Source organism: Esox lucius, chromosome 7 (assembly GCF_011004845.1).
Source record: "Esox lucius isolate fEsoLuc1 chromosome 7, fEsoLuc1.pri, whole genome shotgun sequence".
Lineage (NCBI taxonomy): Eukaryota > Metazoa > Chordata > Actinopteri > Esociformes > Esocidae > Esox > Esox lucius.
In genome coordinates, this window is record NC_047575.1 from 25,647,098 (window position 1) to 25,664,135 (window position 17,038).

A 17,038-nucleotide genomic window follows, 5' to 3' on the forward strand; every position below is an offset into this window, starting at 1 on the left:
TGCTCCTGTCCTCTGTGTCTGTCTGCTCCTGTCCTCTGTGTCCGTCTGCTCCTGTCCTCTGTGTCCGTCTGCTCCTGTCCTCTGTGTCCGTCTGCTCCTGTCCTCTGTGTCTGCCTATGTTGTTGCTCCTGCTCACACACTGTACTGTACGATGAGCCTGCTGTCTTATGCTCTCCACTGTCCTCTGTCTCTCCTGTCTCTGTAACTGCCTCACCTGCCACCCAGGGGACTGTTTGGGTAAGACACGTTGTGCTTCTAGCCCTCCCACCCCACCCCCACTCCCCACCCTCCAATCAGCGCTAATGTGGAGAAACCCCCTGCGCCTCCAAAATTGCACCCTATTGGTTGTATACTCTGGTGAAACCTAGTGCTCTACAGGGTGACTAGTGTGCTATTTGGGAAGCGCCCACAGTCATTGTAAATGGTCAGGAATGAATTCAGCATTGACTTTGAACAGCAAGGTAGAGGTTTGTTTTGTTACACTCAAGCAAATTCATTGGGTATCTGTATGCATTCCTGAAGGTACATGGGTGCCTCACAGATTCAGGCTCTCCTTGAAACCCACAGACATTCTGTTCCCTTCCTGCTGTACCAGTTCAGTCCTCACAAGATGTCTCTGTGGGTTCAGGAATGCAGCCAAATGCCCTGGACAGCTTTCTTATCATTTATCAGCCCTACATCGCCTAGTCAGCACATCCCATCAGTGTTCCTAATGCATTCATCACACCCTACTCTAGTGGAAACTGCATGTGAATGGTTGGTAATGTAAGGGAACAGCCTTAGACCTCAATATAAAGCTCTAACATGTAGCCCTAGCTGGGCAGAGTTTCAGCCCGTCAATAGATCATTTCTGCAATTATGTCAGTCTGGTGCAGAAGTAGCCATCAACTTACTGCGGAGATTACCAAGGCTTTTCTTCAGCCGAGCTCTGTAATGTCAATTCATGCCGCACCCCGTCTGTCTGTAGTCCCCCACCCCCCCGTCTATCTCCCCCCCCCCCCCCCCCCGTCTGTCGTCCTCCCCGTTTGTCCCCCCGTCCGCCCCCCCCCCCGTCTGAACTCATTGTTCTGTATTGGTAATCTATGATCATTGTCTCCCAGTACCATCGGCATGACTACACAAACACCACTAGGTTAGTTCTGGCCCATGTCAGTCAGTCGGTGAAGGGAGGGAGAACTGAAAGTACCTTAGTGTTTTCTGAGCAGCATCCCAATAGGGACAACTAACCAGTCTCTAAAACGGATCTTAACCTTCACCCTAACCAAACTTGACTGTTTCATGTACCAATTTTGATATTAGGCCTAGACATTGACCCCCCCTCCACTGAGGGGTGTTTACTGCCACTGTCCTATAGAGGCATGTTGATGACGACACATAGTGTCTGAGTCTCACTGACATTAGTGTTCACTGTGCTGTCGTCGTTCTTCTGCCATATTTGTCTTGTTGTTTCTGGACACCCTGCTTGTCAGCCACTTCGTTCATGTGATCATTCATGAATGTCTGAATCCCAATCCCATCACTGCTGTCACAGCCTGGTACGGCAGTACACTGTGGATGGCAGGACTGATGCTGGATTTTACTGTTTATGAGACCACATGCAGTGAGATTGAATACGACGGACAGGATTTTCTATTAATGGCTTTGGGGCCTGGAGTTGCCTGACAGGAATGACCCCAGGCACTAATCATAAGTGTTTGACATCCAGTGTAACTGAAGGTGAACCCTTTTCTCTCTCTGTCACAGTGATGGAGGTGTGGGCCAGTCACAGGATGACAGTATCGTGGGCACTAAGCAGTGCAGGCACAGTGTTGCTATCATGCCCATCCCTGGAAGTCTTTCCTCCAGCAGTCCTGATTTGCTGCAGCCAGCTTCCAGTGTCCTGGACTTCTCCAACCCTGCAGGTGAGAAACCGACAGACAGACAGACACAACTACCTGTGTCTTGGAATCCAACCCTACAGGTGACAGACAGACAGCTTCTATTGCCCTTGGTCTCCAACCATGCAGGTGAGAGACAGACAGACAATTTCCTTTGCACTGGACTTCTCCAACCCTACAGCTAGTTAGACAATACCACCAGGGCAGCACATGATCAACTCATTTTAGTCTCTGTTCTCTTGGACGTCAGAGAGTTCTCAGTTTTCCACACGACAGTAGGCTAGCTGAATTGTGTATACTGACAGATTAGGCCTACCTTTAGGCATTGATGTTTGATTAATTACACAATAGGCTGTCCTGCCATTTCAGATATTCAGGAAAAGCTCATTACTAAGACTCATTGTTAAGGTAGGTGTTGCCACCCTGCATAGCATTTCACTGCTCCAACCCGCGCTTCAGTTCTGCTTGCCACACAATTGGCATCTGAACGGTGTTAGTCCAATTAGGAGCTGAAGAGGGGCGAACTACACTACTGTTTATCTTGTTCATTTGTCAAGTGGCCTATTCAGACTGGGTTATATAGACAATAGGCTTACAGCTGCTGCCGCATTCAGAACCCAGACCAACACACTTCTCACAGCCAGTGATGGAGCCTTCTGATTGGCCAATGGATAAACTGAGGTCCTCAGGTTAATCACAGTTTTAATAAATATGAGTACGCTACATGCTTCAGACGTGCTTCAGGCGCACTTCAGACGTGCTTCACGCACGCTTAACCGACACATGCAATTCACAGACACACACACACACACACACACACACACGCACACAAGCAGGCCACTTCTCCTCTGGGTGTCTGCAGCATTCACATTTCGAGAGCTCGGACATTAAATAGAATTAGAGCCATATGAAAGGGATTAAACGCTGAACAATTATAGTCCGTTTTCTCGCAGACAGATTTCAGAGGCCATAATTACTGAAACATCTAAGCGGCCTCCCTGGGGGAGAGCTGTGTGAGGAAGGTGGAAGGGAGAGTATGGATTTGATTCCTCCTCCCCGACCATTTGTCATTCAGCACAGCCAGTGGACAGAGGCCCGGCCCAGTTCTTCGCATGTCCCCGATACATCACAAGCCTGTAGAGGGCTGAACCAACCCCGCCTCCTCCTCCCCCTCCTCAAAGCCCACTGAGATAAGAGATTAATCATCTTCTATTAGTGCCATTTCTCTTCTCCACCAAACACACTGGCTTTTTCACTGTAAATAACCCAGGCTAGTCAGTGTGGGAGTAATCCTTCCAAGAGGTGCCGACACACCCGGTGAACCCCCCCCCCCGTCACTGGGAGTAATCCTTCTCAAAGAATGGCATTAAAAGACATTAGGAGGGGGGAATCAGCGAAAGTGCAGTTTGGAGTTAAGTACAGTGTTTTTCTCCTAGGTCTTTGGCTGTGTGTGTGTGTGTGTGTGTGTGTGTGTGTGCACGCGCGCCCTCGTGTCACTGCGACTCCCATCTTTCTGTTGTCACACACTGTGACCTCCCACTCTGCGCGACACTGATCTGATTAGAAACGGATGCTTCAGCTGAATCCACGACGAGTCGTCTGCACCCGCTGCCTTTCTCTGTTCTTACACAACCACACACAGGGACGAGCTGCTGTTTTACTCCTCCTCCTCTCTTCCATGTTTCCAATCACTGTTCTCCTTCTCTCCCCCTTGCCTCCCTCCCCAGCCGTGGGATTCTACTGTAAGTATATTATTCGTTTTCTCTTTAGTTTCCAAGTTTCCCCTACCATTTTGTTTTCTCCTTCATTTCTGTGTTCTCCGGCCCTCTGTGTGTCCTGTGAAGCAGGCCTCAGCCTGGTGGTCTTGGGCTAAGTCCCAGGCTGGCAACCTGTTTCCTGCACGTGCCCTTCTTTTGTAGAGGCCCCTGAGGGACGGGTGAATGCAGCCATGTCATTCAGACCATGCTGAATGTCTTCTAGTGTGTGTGTGTGTGTGTGTGTGTGTGTGTGTGTGTGTGTGTGTGTGTGTGTGTGTGTGTGACAGCTCCTTTATGTTGGGTGGGGTGGTTCTCTGACAGAGCGAAAGGGGAACAGGCTCGGCAGGCTGGCTTGGGGGGCGTTAGTTGGAGGGCTCGCTAGGAAACCTGATACCGCTGCGTATGCAGAAACATCAGAAGAAAAGCGCCTTCGAGCCAGGAGGCTTTCCACCGTGAAGAATGAGAATTTCCTGTTAAGACCCCGTCTCTAATTGGTTAAACACTCCATCAGAGAGCCACAGCAATCATTCGCATTCATTCAGGTCCACATTAGTCCTGTCAGGTGGAGGGGGGTATGCATAATGACTGGATATGATAGGAAGGTATATGATTGCCCCCGCCCCTAATCACAGCCACAGCTAATAGCCCACCCACTATTCATTTGCATCTCACCCCCACTTTTTTTATTTTACATGGAAATAATTGTTAGTTGAAATAATAGATTTCGCCGCTGCCTCACCCTGCAGTGGATTTTCGATGGGTCCCGAGCCACGTTAGTCATTACTGGTTTGGCTCAGTGATTTGTTCCTGCAGATCCTGTTTCTGCCATAGTAATAATGACACGAGTTGAAGTTGTGGGCCAAAACTGTCGTGAGGGAACACCAGCAAAAACTACAGCTCCCTTCAGGACGTTCAGCGTTCCCTTTGACCTGGTGTAAATGCATCTCCTGTTTTAGCCCCAAGGGCTGTTTGCTTTCAAATTATTCTGTTCGAGAGGGTCAACTCATGTTTTGGATGAGGTTATTTTTGCCATCCCTCTTTAAGCTTTTCTGTTTTGTTCATCATTCATATCTGACGTGACCATGTACTACCCATTAAACAATGTATGCGTCCCGAACTGCTTCCTGCTCCCTGTATCATTGCACACTAATTTTGTCCAGAGCTTTACGGGTCCTGGTCAAAAGTAGTGCCGTATTTAAGGGAAGAGGGTGCCATTGTGGACACACACTACACAGTAGACAGTTCTGTTATTCTGTGGTAACTCTTCCAATGTGTTCTGTGGTCGCCAGACATTCCTGACCAGGTGATCCGAGTGTTCAAGGCTGATCAGCTGAGCTGCTACATCATCATCAGTAAGGACACCACGGCCAAGGACGTGGTCAGTCACGTGGTCAACGAGTTTGGCCTGACCGCTGCCCCAGAGAACTACTCCCTCTGTGAGGTGTCGGTCAGTCCCGAGGGAGTCATCAAGCAGCGCAGGCTGCCTGACCAGCTCTCTAAGCTGGCTGACCGCATCCAGCTCAACGGCAGGTAACGCGTGCCCATCTGTGGACCACATTCAACCACTGGGGTGGGGGGGTGGATGGGTGGGGGGGTGGAGGGGCAGAATAGATGGTCCACGGCCAGCGTCTTGGGGAAACGTCTTTCTCCTTGGTTCCCCTCCGCCCTGAGAATGAGTTCAACTGAAAGTCTCCTGTCATCTTTCCCTGAAGTGCTCTCCCTGCATGCCCCCCTCCACCTCTCTGCCTCTGTCTGTCTCTACACCCATCTCAACTAGGTTAGGGTGAATATCAGGTCCCCAGTGGAATAACCTGTAGGCCCACTCAGCCAGTGTAGGTAGCCTGGCTGCCAAGGGACTGGCCACCATTGGTGGCGACAGACCGTCTCGTCTGTTACGCTACAACGCCCGTACCATCGTGTCTCTGCCGTGTTACACTGCGGTGCAGTGTGTCTGTTGCGCAAAACATCTTCTGTGCCTTGATCTTTGTCCTCCTCTTACCTGACAAAACACGTGGCAGGTCGGATCAACCTGCTGGGACTCACTGGCCTTTGATGTTAATGTTTGACAGACGCTCCTCCCTCGCCGGCAAAAAAACCCTTCGGTCCCTCTTGTCAAGCTCACTCGATGACCTAGCTGAGGGAGGCTTCCTAACCCCAGCCAGTCCCTAGTCCCAGTAGAGCCCCGGCTCCAATCTTCCAGCCCTGGCTCCAGTAGATCCCAGCTCCCTCTATCTTCCAGGCCTAGCCCCAGTAGTGCCCCACCTCCCTCTATCATCCAGGCCTAGCCCCAGTGGTCCCCCACCTCCCTCTATCTTCCAGGCCTAGCCCCAGTGGTCCCCCACCTCCCTCTATCTTCCAGGCCTAGCCCCAGTAGTGCCCCACCTCCCTCTATCATCCAGGCCTAGCCCCAGTGGTGCCCCACCTCCCTCTATCATCCAGGCCTAGCCCCAGTGGTGCCCCACCTCCCTCTATCATCCAGGCCTAGCCCCAGTAGTGCCCCACCTCCCTCTATCATCCAGGCCTAGCCCCAGTGGTGCCCCACCTCCCTCTATCATCCAGGCCTAGCCCCAGTGGTGCCCCACCTCCCTCTATCATCCTGGCCTAGCCCCAGTGGTGCCTCACCTCCCTCTATCATCCAGGCCTAGCCCCAGTGGTGCCCCACCTCCCTCTATCATCCTGGCCTAGCCCCAGTGGTGCCTCACCTCCCTCTATCATCCAGGCCTAGCCCCAGTGGTGCCCCACCTCCCTCTATCATCCAGGCCTAGCCCCAGTGGTGCCCCACCTCCCTCTATCATCCAGGCCTAGCCCCAGTGGTGCCCCACCTCCCTCTATCATCCAGGCCTAGCCCATCCCCCTCAACCCATCACTTATTCATGCCCATCCTTTCCTGAGCTTTTTTAAGTACACATCAAACGCGGCTGTGGGCTCCCGGACGCTGCCTCTGGAGAGTGGCACGTCGTGAATGTATTGCTGGATGGGCCGTTGCGTTCTAGGTCGAGCTATTAGACACATTATGGCTCCATTAGGAGGCACTAGTCCAGCGCGTCGGTCTTGGATGCTCTCCCAGAAAAGGGCATCAGGGCAGCGTGTCTCTCTCTCACACCCAGGGGAGATGGATGGCTGAAATGGATCACCAGTGTCAGGCTCTGCATCTTAATGTTGCTCCACTGCTGTTGACCACGCAGGTTTCATGGCGTAGCCCAACTAATGGTGTCGTTTTGGCCTCCTGTGTTCATGTGTGTTTACGTTTTAGAAATCTACAAAAATAGATCAAATGAACCCAGATCCCATTTCTCATCCACGCTTGCTGGTGGCGGGCTTTGTAATTCAGGCTGGTGGCGGGCTTTGTAATTCAGGCTGGTGGCGGGCTTTGTAATTCAGGCTGGTGGCGGGCTTTGTAATTCAGGCTGGTGGCGGGCTTTGTAATTCAGGCTGGTGGCGGGCTTTGTAATTCAGGCTGGTGGCGGGCTTTGTTATTCAGGCTGGTGGCGGGCTTTGTTATTCAGGCTGGTGGCGGGCTTTGTAATTCAGGCTGGTGGCGGGCTTTGTAATTCAGGCTGGTGGCGGGCTTTGTAATTCAGGCTGGTGGCGGGCTTTGTAATTCAGGCTGGTGGCGGGCTTTCATTCAGTGTCCTGACCCTCTCCCTGTCCCTAGGTACTACCTGAAGAACAACATGGAGACAGAAACGCTGTGTTCAGATGATGACGCCCAGGAGCTCCTGAAGGAGAGCCAGATCACCCTGCTTCAGCTCAGCACTGTGGAGGTGTGTGTTTGTTGTGTATGTTTGTGTTTTCCAGAGGGGTTGTGTAATGTGGAAAACGCATCTCATGTTTGTATGAGTAAATAAACCTTGCTGTTGTTCAGGTGGCCGCCCAGCTCTCCATGAGGGACTTTGAGCTGTTCCGGAACATTGAGTCCACTGAGTATGTGGACGACCTGTTCAAGCTGCTGGACTCCTCTGGTGGGGCTCAGCAGACACGCCTCAAGCAGTTTGAGGAGGTCATCAACCAGGAGACCTTCTGGGTCGCCACAGAGATCCTGAGGGAAGCCAACGCCGTGAAGAGGATGAAGACCATCAAGCACTTCATTAAGATTGCCCTCCACTGCAGAGAGTGCAAGAACTTCAACTCCATGTTTGCCATAATCAGGTGGGGGTTAGAGGGGTGTTTTATGGAGGTCCTGTGTGTTCAACTGTGTGTTTATCCTGGCTCCTGGCAGACAGGAGGCATGCACTCCCTGGTCTGTTCTCCAACTGTGTAGGGCTATAATCAAATGTCTGTCCCAAATATGTACTGCCTGTCACAATGTAGGCCTGAAACAGCTCTGACATTTATGATTTGTTATTCTGTTAACTCTGACTTCTGGGTTCAGATTTCTGCTGTTCAGCTACTGCTGTCCATTATTCCATTACTCTGACATCCATTGTTTTGAGGGGAGGTGTGTGAGTAGTGTAGCGACACTCATCAACAGTGAGAGGCCTGAGGGAACATACCTCCAGACCCCACGTCTCCCTGAAGTGTCTCTCTGGGTCTCTGGCCCCTGTACTGACCTGACTTTGGTCTCTGGTGAGCCAGGGTGGTCTGACGTCTCCCTGGCTTCTGTGTGCCTGGGTGTGTTTTCAGCACTGCGACTAGGCTGGCTTTCCTCTCTCTAGGGTCCCGTCTGTCCAGACCACTGATGTGTCTTTCTGTTGCGCTCTCCCGCAGCGGTCTAAACCTGGCTCCGGTGGCTCGTCTCCGGTCGTCTTGGGAGAAGCTGCCCGGCAAGTACGACAAGCTGTTCCGGGACCTGCAGGACATCTTTGACCCGTCTAGGAACATGGCCAAGTATCGCAACGTCCTGAGCAGCCAGAGCATGCAGCCACCCATCATCCCCCTGTTTCCTGTTGTCAAGAAGGACCTCACCTTCCTGCACGAAGGTAGGGAGGCCTGTGTCGGCGCCTGACTAAAATGATTTCCTCCAGTCTGTTTGACTGAATAGTGGATTCATCCTTTATCCATAAAGGTTTGTCTGATTAAAGATGGAACAACTGTAGCAAAAAAGACCCAAGAACATTTTGCCATGATAGATGTTGTTTTAGAAGTTTATAGTAGTTAAAAGGTTTTGCTAGATATAGACTTGTGTTTTGCACTAGAGAATGTTGCACCTACCATCGTTGAACTGTGACTACCATCATACTAGCTATATATAACTTTAACTCATAGCTCATCAGACAAAAGTCTATTATTATGTTCCTTTATGGCCAGACTAGGCTCACCCTTTCAAAGACATGCTGTTTATGATGACTGAGCCTCTCGTACCACGTAACGGTCATTGACCTGTTGTTTCCGGGCAGAGTTAATGAATCTTTCCACTTCCCTAGGTCACTTTCTAGAATGTCTGAAGGTTTTGCTTCTGCTATCCCCTCTTTCTGCTTCCCCTATGAGACCAAAATAGAAGAAACACAGAGGCTTCTGTGTTATGCAAAGATAAAAAGTCCAAAACTGGGGTAGACCTAAAACAGGAAATGTCTGATTTCATGACCATCGGAAAACTGTATCGTCTCTACTAGCGTGGTTTCATCATTGTGTTACTGGCTGCTGTGATGCACAGGAGAGGGGAACTGTTGTGATCACATGGTATTAGTGATTCTTAGATGATGTATGGTAATGTCACAAGGAAACACTGTGAGGATATATCAAGAGCTCAATGTAAAGTGACTCACTCCACTCTGGGTAAAAACCCGCTTTCAGTTGTTTCCATTTCAGGGAAGTCAAACCGGCTGAATGATAAAAAAAAAATGAAATGACAGTTTTTACCAAAACAACTGGTGGGTAGGCTGCTTGTCGAACCCCAGGCTGACACTTGAATGAAGTCGGAAAGCTAACACGCGGTTTCCCCAACAGGTAATGACTCTAGTGTGGATGGCCTGGTGAACTTTGAGAAGCTGAGGATGATTGCCAAGGAGATCCGTCACGTGGTTCGCATGACCTCGGCCAACATGGACCCAGCCGTCATGTTCAGACAAAGGTGGGTTACTCTGTCCCCTAACCTCGTCCTGGAGACCTACACCACAGAGCCTAAGATCCGTTTGGGATTTTCCATTGGATTTAATAGGACCACACAGGCTCTGGTGGATCCTAGATTGGCCCCATTTTGAGCTGTGTTACAAATACAGGCCTTCACCAGTCTTACCTTAAAGAAATAGCGGAAGATTTTTACAGTTCACTTCCAGTAATTTGGCAACAGTTCTCAGCCATGTCTTGTGAAAGTCCCTTCAACTTCCTCCAAACTGCACGCGGAGCGTTTGCCATTAGGTGAATGATGTGTGTCGACAAATGGCTGCCCTGTATCTTCGGTCATTCAAAGGTTAACGGTATCTGATCCTGTGTTAGCGGTTAGAGGTGACGTCATCCCCCACAATGCACTGCTCCCCACCCAGTGAGTCCCCCAGACGGTGCATGTCTGCCCCCTCCAGGCTCACTCCACCCCCAGCAGCACCACCCAGTCCCACTCCACCACGTCCCTCTGCCAGCGCACCGTCACAGTTGCACCTTCAGCTGAACTATTCAAACAGAACTGGGCCCGTTCTGTTCATTATTAACACAAATAAATCGGTGTCCAAAAGCTTTTCCAATCGACCCGGGGCTGCTGATTGTGAGTGTGGTTTTTTTCGTGCTTTAGTGCCATTCTCATTCCCTGCCTGCTGCAGGTGAAACTATTTTAGTTAAAATGAACAAGTCACTCTGGCAATATAATTGGGAACTTACTATATATCCGTAAACACGGCAGTTTAAAAGAATGATTGCTTGGTGATTGCCCGTGGCTGGGTCTACTGAGGACGTCTGGAGAGGTGTCAGTCAGTGGGTGTTTTCAAGGAACCCGCATGGCAGGAGAGAGACTAATGTCCCTTCCAATAATGCACGGGAAGAGTGGACAGCGGAAATGCAGGAGGTGATTGAGAATAAGTCTCACGGAGCAAACCCACACGCCTGCTGCAATACAGAAGCCAAAAGATGTTGGGAGAAAACCGTGGCACCGCATTTCTACTTGATTCCATTATGACAACTCGGGCAGTTTCTATTATGTTGGACAGGACTGACCCTACTCCCATCTGATTGGTCTTCCTGAGCAGCGTGGGTGGATGCCATGGTGACTGACACATCCAGTGTTATGTGGATGACTGATGCCTTTCTGGCACGTTAAATCGAAACGCCGCTGTTCAAATATCCGCTAGGACGACGGAAAACCCAGACATGGGCTCGCATGCACTGTTGATAACGGGCCTGCGGACGCCGCTGATAACGGGACACACACACACACACACTTGGTATGGCACGGTGGTAACTCTGACCTTCCTTGACTGTGTCTCTCCAATGTCATTGGGTCTTGCTTGCAGGAAGAAGAGGTGGAAGAGTTTAGGGTAAGTCCATTGGTAATAGTTCAGCCATCCAGTCGCCACGCACCCCCACCCCCCCCCCCCCCCCCAAAAACACAAACGCGTCTGCAGCGCCCCCTTAAACCGCATGGCCGTGTCAGACAGCCCTTAACCCATCCATCCTCCCCCGGCGTTCTGTTGTGCATTGTGTTGCATCCTGCTGTTTTACCCCAATACATTTGGACTGACCGCATTTTCTAACCCCCCTCGGTTGTCTTGATCAAGCGACGTTCTGACACCCGTTTGTTTCAGCATGGTGTGTCAGCGAGAGACGTCCTGCATGGTTGCGTTGTAACCCGCTGTTGCCCCCTGTGCACGGTATGGAATGGCCCGTAAAGGACGCTGAATGGACCTTTTCTCCTCCCCCTCCCTCCACCAGGTCCCTGAGTCAGGGCAGCACCAACTCCAACATGTTGGACGTGCAGGGCGGGGCCCACAAGAAGCGCGTGCGTCGTAGCTCGCTGCTCAACGCCAAGAAGCTGTACGAGGACGCTCAGATGGCTCGCAAGGTCAAGCAGTACCTGTCCAACCTGTCGGTGGACATGGACGAGGAGAAGCACCAGATCATGTCTCTTCAGTGTGAGCCGGCCTACAGCACCCGTGAGTCCCAGTGGGATAATGTTGGGATGCACTAGAACGAAGCAGGGCTTCTCAAACTGGGGTCTGTGTCTAGCAAAGGTTTAATAAGAAAATACAATTTGACATTAATGACGTGGGCCTTACTGGTTAGTCTCACGTGGGTGTGTTTGTATTCATGGTACTTCATAAGTAAAATATATTTTTCTATTTTGAATATATGAATTGTAATTTAAGATTTAAAACCACCTATTTCTCACTTTGGTACTAGCTTTTGAGAGAAATGTGCTTGAAAAGTAAATAATGAATGCCTAGAGATCAAAATGATCAATTCAAAGTTAAAATCCTCAGATGTCACTTATCTCACTAGTGTTTTTGTGATTATGAGGGTGTTTTGGGGGTGTCCATGATAAATTGTTTGTGACAAAACTGGGGCCCGCTGCCCCAAATGGTTTGAGAACGGCTGGTCTACAGTAGTCTGTCTCAAAACACTGGCTGTTCACTGGTTGTGTTTAAATATAGTTTATTGTAAAACCTGTCCAACACTGCCTCTTAGTGGACATCAGGTATTTTACAGTTGAGAATTCAGCTCTGCCTTTTTCGATGGTAAATTGAGTTTTGTTGGTGACTGATGGAGCAGTTAAGCACTTAGTGTATGAAAAAGGATTTTCCTGCATATTGTCAAAAACATTGTAATAGTATTTTTCTGTGTGGCCTCGTGGTCTTTCCATTCCTGTGTGTGCTGTCTGTGTGCTCCAGTCCTCTGATGTGACTCCTTTTGAATCCCGATCAGGTTATTGATGGCGCTGCTGTTTGTGATTACTGTCTTTCTGCGTGGGAATATAATTATCTTGCAATGCCTGGTGCAAGATTAATTATTTCCTGTTTCGATGACTACAGTGTCCAAGAACCTGAGCGAGCGGCGTTCCACCAAGTCGGACATGTCTCCCGTGTCGCTGCGCTCACCGCTGCCCGTGGGGAAGGCCCAGAACCGGGTGTCCCAGGTGCTGCAGGTCCAGGTGCCCCTCTATCCACTCCGCAAGAAGAGCAACGCCAAGGACGTTCACGGGCCGCACAGTGAGTCAGGGACGGCCGGGCCGCACAGTGAGTCAGGGACGGCCGGGCCGCACAGTGAGTCAGGGACGGCCGGGCCGCACAGTGAGTCAGGGACGGCCGGGCCGCACAGTGAGTCAGGGACGGCCATGCCTCACAGTGAGTCAGGGACGGCCATGCCTCACAGTGAGTCAGGGACGGCCATGCCGCACAGTGAGTCAGGGACGGCCATGCCGCACAGTGAGTCAGGGACGGCCATGCCTCACAGTGAGTCAGGGACGGCCATGCCTCACAGTGAGTCAGGGACGGCCATGCCTCACAGTGAGTCAGGGACGGCCATGCCGCACAGTGAGTCAGGGACGGCCATGCCGCACAGTGAGTCAGGGACGGCCATGCCTCACAGTGAGTCAGGGACGGCCATGCCTCACAGTGAGTCAGGGGACGGCCATGCCTCACAGTGAGTCAGGGGACGGCCATGCCTCACAGTGAGTCAGGGGACGGCCATGCCTCACAGTGAGTCAGGGGACGGCCATGCCTCACAGTGAGTCAGGGGACGGCCATGCCTCACAGTGAGTCAGGGGACGGCCATGCCTCACAGTGAGTCAGGGGACGGCCATGCCTCACAGTGAGTCAGGGGACGGCCATGCCTCACAGTGAGTCAGGGGACGGCCATGCCTCACAGTGAGTCAGGGGACGGCCATGCCTCACAGTGAGTCAGGGGACGGCCATGCCTCACAGTGAGTCAGGGGACGGCCATGCCTCACAGTGAGTCAGGGGACGGCCATGCCTCACAGTGAGTCAGGGGACGGCCATGCCTCACAGTGAGTCAGGGGACGGCCATGCCTCACAGTGAGTCAGGGGACGGCCATGCCTCACAGTGAGTCAGGGGACGGCCATGCCTCACAGTGAGTCAGGGGACGGCCATGCCTCACAGTGAGTCAGGGGACGGCCATGCCTCACAGTGAGTCAGGGGACGGCCATGCCTCACAGTGAGTCAGGGACGGCCATGCCTCACAGTGAGTCAGGGGACGGCCATGCCTCACAGTGAGTCAGGGACGGCCATGCCGCACAGTGAGTCAGGGGACGGCCATGCCGCACAGTGAGTCAGGGACGGCCATGCCTCACAGTGAGTCAACAGAGCATTAGTTCGGGCCAAATTCTGATGACTGTAGCTTGCTCTGGCACAGTTCTATACAAAAGATTAAAGTATGTTGCATGTTAATGGGTTTATGTGTTTGAAGATGTTATAGATTCCAACCGTGTGTATATCTGTCCCTCTGCCCCTCCCAGACTCTAACTCGCCCCAGGTTATAAAGAAGCCTCCCAGCTCCCAGCTCAACCAATCAGAGGACACTCCTTGGAGTGGGAAGAAACCTGCTGAAGACACTGTGTCCACCTCCCTGCACTCCAGCCCTACTGTCTCACCACATGGCTCCCCACGCAAAGGTCTACATCCTAGCTACTGTATATTATATGTCTGCTTAGATTATTACCATCAAGGCTACCGCATATTATGACGGCTTAGATTGTTACCATCAAGGCTTCTACATATTACCTTACCTCATACATTATCGCCGTCCTTGCTAACGCATAATACGTGACTGTTTACATTATTACCGTCCTGGTTACTGCATGTATTGCATTACTGTTTACATTATTACCTTACTCTCCAAAGGTCTACATCCCGGCTACCTCACATTACCACTCACTTCAGCCTCTACTCAAATCCACTCATTCATCTCACAGCTCAAACCCATAGTATCTCAGAACCAAGGTTTGTACCTCACGCCTCCGTGGGACAGCGCCGTCATGCTACACCCCGACGCAGCTCCACTCACCACGCCGCCTTCCCCATCCCCACATTCATCTCCCTGTGTCTCCCCGCAGGCGGCGGCGCGGCCAAGGCCCCGGTGAACCCGCCCAGCTCGTCTCCCTCTCCGACCGGTGAGGCCAGCGCCAAGGGGGGCGCGGCGAGCAGCCGCAGCTACGGCATAGGTGGGGCTCTCCTCCACAAGAGGTTCCTGCGGATGACCGGGCAGGGCAGCGCAGGCAGGCAGGAAGGCAGGGACAGACAGGTGGAGGTAGGGACTGAGCATGCAGGGAGGTGGAGTTCCCCGGTCCCTCAGGGCCCCAGGCCGGGGAAGACTACCCACCCCGGGCTGATTCACGCCGGGCCCCGTGGAGACCAGACAGGGCCAGAGACCCTCACCTCCCCCAGGCCCCGACCAGAGTCCCCTCTCAGGGCGAGGCTGAGGGAGATGTCCCCGTTCAGGATGCTGAGGGACAGGAGTCGGTCCAGGGAGAGGCCGACTGAGGATCGTGTGCAGACAGGGTCCTCTGAGGCCCGGCAGGGTAGCCCAGGACAGGGACAGACTGAACAGGGCAAAGGTCAGGCCAGGAGGTCAGACAGGTCCTATGGCGCCTTTTCATGGCTCTGCAAAGTCCGACACAAAAGGAGAAAGACAATCTGACTGACAGACTTGGATAGCAGAACAGTACTTCCTGTGTATATTTTTGAGCACAGAAGTTTGCTTAGAGGACAAAGACAATCTGCTAGACTGTACAGAGTACATTCTACGTGAAGTGAGCTGAGGACATTTTTCTATTAGTAGATCTAGTTTAATTGTGAGTTTCTAGCTGTTGATTGAAATACATGTTATTGAATTTAAGAATTGTAAATGTTGGTTCAGTCCAAATCAAGCATTTGACATTGTAGATTTTGGGCTGTATTTCGACCATTCACGAGAGCAGTGTTAGGGTTAACATGTTAACATGTCGTGTGGTTAGGAGAACCTGCTAACTGCACTCCTGTAACTGTCACTCAACAGTAAGGAGAGTTTGGTGGTTTTCTACTGTTCTAATGCAGATGTTAATGATGAGGCGCATTATGACACAAACACATAATGCTCTGTTGTTAACCTTTCTCTCACTTTTTATTACAGGGTTTTATTTATTTTAATAAAATGATTCCATCTGTTCAGGATCTGTGTCTGTCAGGGAAGGCTTTTAGAGGCCCTGTGTGGACATGTTAACTCTGTTCAGCTTCCATTTCACTCACTTTGACACGCAGCATGAAGTACAGGGAGTTGAATGTAATCTAAAAAAGACTGGCTAACCCCCCACCCCACCCCTAAAAGTATGGGTATGTGTACTCCACACTGAGCAGCACTTCTCCCCCCCCCCCCCCAGGCTACGCTCTGATGCCAGCGGGGAAGTCAGACAACCTATCTGACTCCAGCCACAGTGAGATCTCCTCCCGCTCCAGCATCGTCAGTAACTGCTCCGTGGACTCCATGCTGGCTGGCCCGGCGGCGGAGTGCCCGCTTCCCAAGACCAGAGAGACGCCCGAGACCGCGAGCGCCACGCCTCAACCCACTCATCCCCCCTCCGACTGCAGCCAGCCCAGCACCAGGTGAGACACACACACACACGAATCGGACAAACTCCAGTAACAGACACTGTAGTCGGCCCTACACAGATGTGTATATACACACACAATCTCCACAGACCCATTCTTTGACCTGGACCCCTCCCATCTGGGTCCAGGTGATGTCCTTGACTGCATAAGGGCTGGCTGTTAATGGTTTTTAATTAAGTCAACAGCCGTCTGGACTGCTCCTTCGTGACACCTCCCTGGCCTGCAGGCTATATGCTCCTTCATGACACCTCCCTGGCCTGCGTGACCACAACCACATCTTTTTGTGTAATAGTACCTGGGGAACTGCTGCTCCCGCAGTCTGTTCATTAAATCGAGTTCATTTGAACTCCTGGCGTGTAGTGAAGGAAAAACCCCTGCATATCAGTGAATGAAATGGTCTTTATAATGAAAGGAAAGAAGGACCTTCCGGCGTTATGTTCTATAGACACGTGGGCTCTGCCAGGTTGTAGCGCTGATTGGGAGGTCCATGTATCAAGGTTGGAGGCAGCAGGACTGGTTCGGGTGGATTTGAGGAAATGTTTTTCTGGTCTTTTTTATCCTTTCCAGTGGAACAGTCTTCTTAGTTGCCTTGTGCTTCCTTCTATCTCTCCCTGATCAGTTTGTCATTGGCGCGCGGCCAGGTGATGCGAGGTTCCACCTTCACCACCTCCACCTCCACAGAAGAACTGACCCCTGACCACGCCTCCCTGGACAGTGTGGCCGACAGTGGGCGGGGCAGCTGGACCTCCTGCTCCTCTAACTCCCACGACAGCTTCCAGAGTCTGCCTCGAGCGCTGCGCCACACCCAGCTGGCGGGCCCTATAGCAGAGGTGGAGGCTGGGCCGGCCTGGGCTGGGGCAACGGGCGGAGAAGAGGCCAAGAGACTCTCCAGAGACAGTTCAGAGCTCAACCAATCACGGCAGAGCTGGGCGTCGTCCT

The 17,038-nt window shown here is 51.8% G+C and overlaps 1 protein-coding gene across 11 annotated transcripts in view; it reads left to right on the forward strand.

The window, feature by feature from the left end:
* The window catches only part of rapgef6 (Rap guanine nucleotide exchange factor (GEF) 6), a 100,854-nt gene that overhangs the window by 75,163 nt on the left and 8,653 nt on the right, over positions 1 to 17,038 (forward strand). For 7 of the 11 annotated variants that reach the window (XM_034293208.1, XM_034293203.1, XM_034293213.1 and 4 more), the window contains 15 exons: positions 1,744 to 1,901; positions 3,605 to 3,619; positions 4,924 to 5,164; positions 7,290 to 7,398; positions 7,500 to 7,783; positions 8,342 to 8,553; positions 9,521 to 9,644; positions 11,014 to 11,037; positions 11,432 to 11,652; positions 12,529 to 12,732; positions 13,972 to 14,127; positions 14,357 to 14,455; positions 14,569 to 14,676; positions 15,871 to 16,093; positions 16,719 to 17,038. The exon at positions 16,719 to 17,038 is cut by the window's right edge and continues 138 nt beyond it. In XM_034293208.1, the coding sequence (XP_034149099.1) occupies positions 1,744 to 1,901; positions 3,605 to 3,619; positions 4,924 to 5,164; positions 7,290 to 7,398; positions 7,500 to 7,783; positions 8,342 to 8,553; positions 9,521 to 9,644; positions 11,014 to 11,037; positions 11,432 to 11,652; positions 12,529 to 12,732; positions 13,972 to 14,127; positions 14,357 to 14,455; positions 14,569 to 14,676; positions 15,871 to 16,093; positions 16,719 to 17,038 (2,498 nt within the window). The remainder of the gene's footprint in view (positions 1 to 1,743; positions 1,902 to 3,604; positions 3,620 to 4,923; positions 5,165 to 7,289; positions 7,399 to 7,499; positions 7,784 to 8,341; positions 8,554 to 9,520; positions 9,645 to 11,013; positions 11,038 to 11,431; positions 11,653 to 12,528; positions 12,733 to 13,971; positions 14,128 to 14,356; positions 14,456 to 14,568; positions 14,677 to 15,870; positions 16,094 to 16,718) is intronic. The other 4 variants (XM_034293206.1, XM_034293207.1, XM_034293205.1 and 1 more) reach the window with 4 other exon arrangements.